We start from the raw sequence: 7,475 nt of genomic DNA, 5'->3' as shown, positions 1-7,475 counted from the left end.
CATTATCATTTGGCATTAATGTTGTTCTATTTGATAACCCCTTTTTTTTATTTTTTTTTATGGATAAAATTATTTATACAAGCTTTTGTACAAAAAAATGTTTGTAAAAACTGACATAGCACACCAAGTGAGTATCATGTGACATAAAAGCTTACGTGATATTAATGTGACATTAAGTTATATGGTTTCTAATGTCACTTGATATGTCATGTGACGTGCCACGTCAATTAGTACAAACTCTCTTTACACGAAAGTTTGTACAAATAGCATTATTCTTTTTTTATTTGTTTATGCCATCCAATTTGTCAATCTTTTGTGCTTGTTAGAGCATCTCCAATATTGCTCTTTATATTAAAGAGTATATTTCACATAAATAAAAAATATCTTTATTAACTTTTAAATATAAAGAACAAAATTTATATTCAAATCAGACTCTTTAAATTAGACTTAATAAATAAAAGAGAAATAGGTGAGAAAATTAATAATAAAATACATAGAAACTTATAATTTGTTAAATAAAATAGGGATAGAGAGTAAAATTTCACTCTAGATATATATAGTCAAACTCACTCTTTAATTTATATTTAAAGAATAAAAAATCTATTGGATTCTTGTTTTTATGGACAAACTCTTTATAATAAAGAGTTTTGGTCATATATAAAGAGTGTTTTGAAGATGCTCTTAGGTTCTTCCATTTTCTAATTAATTAGGCCCTATAAGAGATATTTTTATTCCTATTGGTTTCTATTTTCCAATTAATTAGGCCGTCTTAAGAGAGATTCAACTGCTAGTTTGCGTGTACTTCAATTAATTCTTCAAAACCTTAGAACTATCAGATTGGTAAGAGTTACAGTGACCACCCTTATTAGAGCTTGGGGGTACTTGAACTTATGAGCTCATGAAACATCTTTTTGCTCTTTTGCCATCAGATTACCCAATGGTAGTTATAGATTTTTGTTTCTTTAAATGAACTTGTGGTCATACCTTTATTACCTAATAATAATACCTTTAAGTTTTAAATGAACATACGTATATAGCAATAGATATCAAGTAAATCAAAGCCTAACATAAAATGCAAAAGAAAACTAGATTAATAACAAATTAAGTGTCACAAATGAAGTATTTACAAAATGGGTGCCAGAGTCATCCATTTATTAGATTTTGAGTTTTGAAACTAAATTAGGAATCTCAATTCATGGAACCCAAGTCATTAAATTCATGGTTCCATGCTGCAGCTACAGTAATTTAATTAAGATTAAAAGGATACACACATACAATTAATTAATTAATTATATCAATTAAACTACAATTCAATTCAACTCCTGTTTATGCTTAATCCGAAAAGCCAATGCGGCATCTTCTTTTCCTGGTTATCAAATGTCGCACTTGAGCTACTCATTGGAGTGTTGGGGCCGCTATCAGATTTAAACGACGCAGTTGAGTCAATCTCCCTGGTTTCCTTCATTAATTCTTGACCTTTTGATCTCTTCTTGTTTGAGCTTACTCCAATGCTTAATGTTAACTCAACTTCACTCTCTTCATCAGACCCTTCTATGCTCATTTTATTGCCGATTTGGCTGCTGCCACTTCTCTCCCTGGAGCTTGGATCTTCAGGAATATTTTGAACCTGGAAAATATACCCTGAAGTAGTTGTTGCATTTTGCGTTTTCATAAATATATGTGAATGGTTCATTTCTGAACCTGCCATTGAAGCACTTGAAATTCTACTTTGTTTAATTTCTTTCTTCAGCTCAGCCATCATCATCTTTTGCACACTATACAGCCTGTGGAGTTCTTGTACCTGAAATTTTCAAATCATGGTTAGATCTGAGCCCTACTATTCGAGGCAGGTACGTTAAAGACAGATCCGAGAACAATATCATGACAGTGGACCAAGATGTTATAATAAGGAGATTAATTGATTGAGAAATATAAAGACCTTGAGTTCACCTGGTGTTTGAAGATATCTTCATGGATCTGCATTGTTCTTTTTATGGAGTCTATGTTGTGCTTCTCAAGCATCCTGTCCATGGAGTTGCGGAAACCGTCTTCTCGAGTTCTTTGAAACTTCTTCACCTCTCTGGATTGGAAATAATCCCAGTCATCCACACGATGATGTGCGTTAAAGTCGAAGCTGTTAGTATTTGTTGAAGCTGCTAATGGATTGATTGCATACTCAATTTTGGTTCCCATGCCTGAAATCAAATGACTGTCAAATTTACTGCGAATCCCGATAGATTTCACTACAAATGTTGCTAAAACAGAAGCAAATACTGACACAATTATTTGAAAACATGAGCTAGAAATTGTTTTGGTTTTAATTTTGATTTGATTCCTTCCACACAATCAAAAGATCTGTCATGAACAAAATTGAGTCATCTTCAACCTTGCTGAGATGAAATGGTCTAGGATCAAACAAAATCAATTTAATTCTAGAAAAGAGGGAAACTTTAGGCCATTACAAAGTGAAATTATCCACAAAAAAGGCTTTATGGTTCCCTATTTGGGGTACCAAATGCAGGCCACGTTTGGGAATAAGACAGGTTTGTCACATGAAAAAAGGTGTTGAAAATTAGCAGTGAGAATTAATTTTCAAGGTTTAGAGCAGAAGAGGAAACGAATGGACCTTCAAATGTTTTTAGAATTTTCATTGGGAGCTCTGAGAGTAGTGTTACCAAATAGTTTCTAAACCTTAAAGGTGAAATGAGATGTGGGCAATACTGAGACCAAATATATGTCAAACGAGTCATTTTATCACTTTATGATGTTGGTGGTAGCATCACCCGCCATTATTATAACTGGGTGGTCTTCTCTTCTATCTATTTTCAGGAATTTAATTAAATTGTTCTCGAATTTCAACTTTTATCTGTTTCTTCCAAAAGCTAATTAAACCTTTGTGATGATATCATCATCAACCAGAATTATTACTATTAAACCTAATCAACTCATATTACATAAGCCAAACAGTAGGACTGAAAGAGAAAGTTTGATGAAAAAATTGTTTTACAACACAACACCACACTGTACATCATCTAAAAACAAAAGTCTCTTTCAGTTTTGAATATTTTTAAACACAAAAACAAAGATTGTTCAACAACAAAAAGACTACATACATATGTATTAAAACATCACCAAAATTAAATTAAATTACCTGAAACAAAAGATGAACAGAAGGAGAAGTCCTTGTATGAAGCTCATTGAAAAAAGGATTCTTGTTCTTCACTGACGCGAAAAGTCGTTTGATCCATAAGTGAAAGAAGAAGAAGAAGAAGAAGAAGTTGTTAATGAACTAAGCAAGAAATGAAATGAAAATATTGAGCAAGACAGACGGAGCAAACAAAGCAGTGGAAGAAGCAAAAATCTGGAGATGACAGGCAAGAAGGAGTCCCACTTTGCTTGAATAAACAACAAAGAGAATCATCAAGGCTTAAAAAATATAATTCAGGGTCTTAATAATTCAACCATGACAGCCTGTGAAGGAGGGAAGAAAAAATGCTAGACCAGTAGAAATATTGTGTGTAATATTTTGAGAGAGAGAGAAAGAGAGAGAGAAGATGTTTATTAATAAATTAAAGTGTATATAATATATTCAGTATAATATAAGGGATGATATTTTAATGGTATAGTATATTTGTGTTGCAAACTGTACTTTGGAGGAAATCAAAAGAAGTGGGCCATAAAAGTCTTTATAATAAAAAACAAATGAAGCTCCTAAATATATGTATATAAGCCAATGTAATATTGTAAACCTGTGAACAAGATATTCCAGACAAGTCTTTGCAGGACCTCAAGATATGCATCTGTCATGTATGGAAATTTGGTGCCATCCTTCTCATTTTTTTTTTATTTTTATTTTACCATTTTGCACATCTCGTAACCTTAGCCAATAAGAGTTTGGGTTAATTTTTAAGTTTTTTGATCCCCTCAATTTATTGGATACATTTTAAAACAAACATGGCAAACAAAATCTATTCCGTTAAATTATAACGGTAACAGCTATGACGTATGAAAAGTTAATTTTTCCTTCTCGTTATAGCCACATATTACTTGATAAGCATAACACTAAACAATGATAAACATTTAATACTCGATCACTGTCCATATGATAATGTAAGATTAAAGGCAAATGACTTACGAAATAAATTGGGATATTAACTGAGACTACATAGCATTATTTTTAGAACACAAGTTCCTTCAAAGCTTATGTTAACCACCCTTGGATGGCCAGGGTGGGGGCAATAGAGACTTTTAGATACGTATATTATTTAAGAGGTACTGAAGTTACTAGTGGGAGTGACCATTGAATTTTACCTGATCGTTAACTTCAGAGCTCCAAAGAATTAGTTGAGGTACATATAAACTGATCCAAACAACTTTGGTCACAAAAAAAAAAAAAAAAAAAGATTATGTTCAAATATAGAAATCAAGTCCTCAATTGCTTGTAGTAAAGTCCAAGAAAGACAGAGACAATAAGAAATTACAAGGAATTTTTTTTTATTTTATTTTTTTATGACCGAAGACGTTTAAGTTAGTTTGCGCACACCTAAACTAATCCTCCGTGATCGTAAAACTACTTACTGGGTAAGTGCTATAGTGACCACTCTTATTAAAGGTCGTGGGGACTCGAATTCAAGAAACCATATTCAATTCTCTTCTTGCTCTTTTACTATCAAGAGAGATCATGTTATATTCTCTTTTTCTCTTTTACTATCAGATCACCCAGTGCTGGTTATAAGAAAAAAAGTTGGGATTACAACGAGATGGAAAAACTAACTCATCATACATCGTAGTTGTAGCATAATATTGTATAATTCAAATTTCTCAAATAACTTTTCAAAATATAAATATATCTCTCTAAAAAAGGTTAAAATTAGAAGGTAAATTTGATTAACTAATTAGTTATAGATATAATAATTTAAACTGAAAATTTTATTTTGAATCTCTGTCCAGTGAAATAGACATGTGTTCTGTCCACTGATGATGTCTTGTTCCTGGAAAATTTAAACGGTTTCCCATTTGATTATTCTCTCCGTACTGAACAACCATATCTATCTAGATGATTGAGAATTTGAGATTTTAATCTTAGTACAAATTAATTTTTAGTATTTATTGGATTCCATCAATATATATTAATTTATTTAGTATTAATACATAATTTTATTTTATACATCAAGATATAATATTTTGATTACTAATATACTTAAAAACTTTTGGCATCTTATCTGACCTCATTCTTGTTCAATAAGTAATTATACATCACTCTTTTTCTTTCTTGTGAGCATAAATTTCTACAATAATTGAAGAAAGGAATGAAACTTTTTGACATTTTGGAACTTTGTTTTGTTAATAAATATTCATAGTATCATATGTTTGTCCGATATTAACTAAAAAACCTATTAGATTTTTATCACATGTACTTCCTTGTAAATCCAGTTAAGCCTTTATCATTACTCATTTGGTATTTTTATATACTTTTGCATCTCCTGGGAACTCTACTACATACAAATATTTCATCCAAAATCCACTTTATATTATCATATTTTTAATTTCTACTAACTGTGTTTCCAAAGAACAATAGTACACCAATTAGCCAATCTTTTCATTGGGTTCCTAGCTTTCATTTTGGACTAGATACAATTTCAAAAGTTTTCAAATCAAAACTTTTTTCTTAAAATTGAAAATTCATATTCTTAATTGAGGATGTGCCCATTTTCTTTTGAATCGATTATGTTGGATGACATTGGTATATTTATGTCGATAAATATTGAAGGATAAATTTTATAGTTTTCAAAACAAAAAATTTAGAAAATTCTCAAGCAAACTTGTCCGAATTTCTTAAGAAATCCAGACTCCCATCAGTTAGATGGTGTCAATAAATAATTACAAACAAAATTTTAAAATTTCTAACACAAGACCGAATATTTCACTTTCAGTATTGGGGTTATTAAATTTTTTACCAATGTAAGCATAATCCCTTGTGGTCGGATGACAAGCCCTAGCTTTAGCACTATCCAGGGGTCTTGTTCGAGTCGCGGGAGAGGCAATTACCGGGTTTATCCAAAACAATTAACCTCTTGGCTTGTGGCTGGATGGTACTCGAAGGTCTTGTATTCGAGTCCTGCCAAGACCCTAGGGATTAGTCTGGTGCGCGAAAGCTAGCCTAGACACTCTATTAAAAAAAAACAAAAAAAATGTAAGCATAATATAAAAAATAAATATACATTTTAAATGTTGGGAATTACTCATCATGTTTAATGTTGCAAATATACTATTCTATGTGAATCTACATATTTCACGAATCTATATCCAATTTTACGAAAAAAGATATGTTATAAGTTTTATTATTATTATCAATATTGTTGATTCATATATACCAATTGACATTTACATGAATCAAAACCTCTGTTAATTAAAGAAAGAAAAGGGGAAACTTCCTACTCATAACTTTCCTCCAAAAGCCAGGGGGCAAAACATGGCAGAACTTCTGATCCGGAGATATCAAAACCGCATGCCTAGGCGAAATATAATACTTGCTAGCTTGCTTTGGGATTTTATTTTTTATATGTGGCAGCCTTGCTTTACCTTGTTAGTCACTGTTATGGTGAAATTAAAGCCCCATGTGATTCAGGACAAAATTATAAGGAAATTAATTTTTTTTTTTTAAAGTTGTATTTTAATTTTATATTGCTTTTTTTAACATGACATGTTTTCTTATGTAATATGTAGATGACAGATGTATGTTCACATATAGTAGAGTTTTATTTTTATTTTTATTTTTTTGTATTGAATTATATTATATAATTGAACATTAATTATTATAAAATGCAGCCCTACAAGACCTTATATAATATATAGATGACCAGGTATGCTCTTGACATACGGTAGAGTTTTCTAATGTTTTTATATATTTTGAGTAATATTATAATTTAACATTAATTTTTGTAAAATATTATAATGCAACTTACAAGACTTTTCTACGAAAATCCTTTAATCAGTACATCTTAATATTAATTCAACAATTCTCTCAAGACAAAGCTTAAACATTGTTGGATTCACTCATTGAATTGAAGTGATATTTTACAAATAAATATCCAACGGTGATTTAGTATTGTTCTAATATAATTAATATTAGAACGTCCTGACTAGAGAACTAATCGACCTTTAAATATATAAAAGAGTTCTAATTACATATTTCAATTTTAATTAAAAAAATTATTTATCAGGTATTCAAGTGTATAATATATCTTAATTAAACCATGGTTAACTTTATTAAACTACATAATGCTTATATGCATAGGTTTATGTATGGAAGTAGTCAACATTTTTAAATGTTTAATATTTTTTTCAAAGTATTGTTAAAGTCATAAAAAACTTTCCTTAAAATTATGTAAATTATCATAAATCTCCCTTAAAATCATTTATAACCGTATTTAAAGTTTCATAAATTTATAAACATACATTACTTCCTTCTAAAT

General features: G+C 30.2%; 1 protein-coding gene across 1 annotated transcript; it reads right to left on the bottom strand.

Moving 5' to 3' along the window:
* Nucleotides 1-1,167: 1,167 nt before the first annotated feature.
* On the bottom strand, nucleotides 1,168-3,548 carry LOC116116703. The gene is made up of 3 exons (XM_031402757.1): nucleotides 3,152-3,548; nucleotides 1,951-2,195; nucleotides 1,168-1,801 (listed from the first exon to the last, which is right to left on the bottom strand). The coding sequence occupies exons 2-3, from the start codon at nucleotides 2,191-2,193 to the stop codon at nucleotides 1,316-1,318; spliced, it is 729 nt and encodes a 242-aa protein (XP_031258617.1). The 5' UTR covers nucleotides 2,194-2,195; nucleotides 3,152-3,548; the 3' UTR covers nucleotides 1,168-1,315.
* Nucleotides 3,549-7,475: the final 3,927 nt, after the last annotated feature.

This window comes from Pistacia vera, unplaced genomic scaffold (genome assembly GCF_008641045.1).
Source record: "Pistacia vera cultivar Batoury unplaced genomic scaffold, PisVer_v2 Contig78, whole genome shotgun sequence".
In the NCBI taxonomy this organism is placed as follows: Eukaryota; Viridiplantae; Streptophyta; class Magnoliopsida; order Sapindales; family Anacardiaceae; genus Pistacia; species Pistacia vera.
This window is presented reverse-complemented; position numbering and strand designations above follow the sequence as displayed.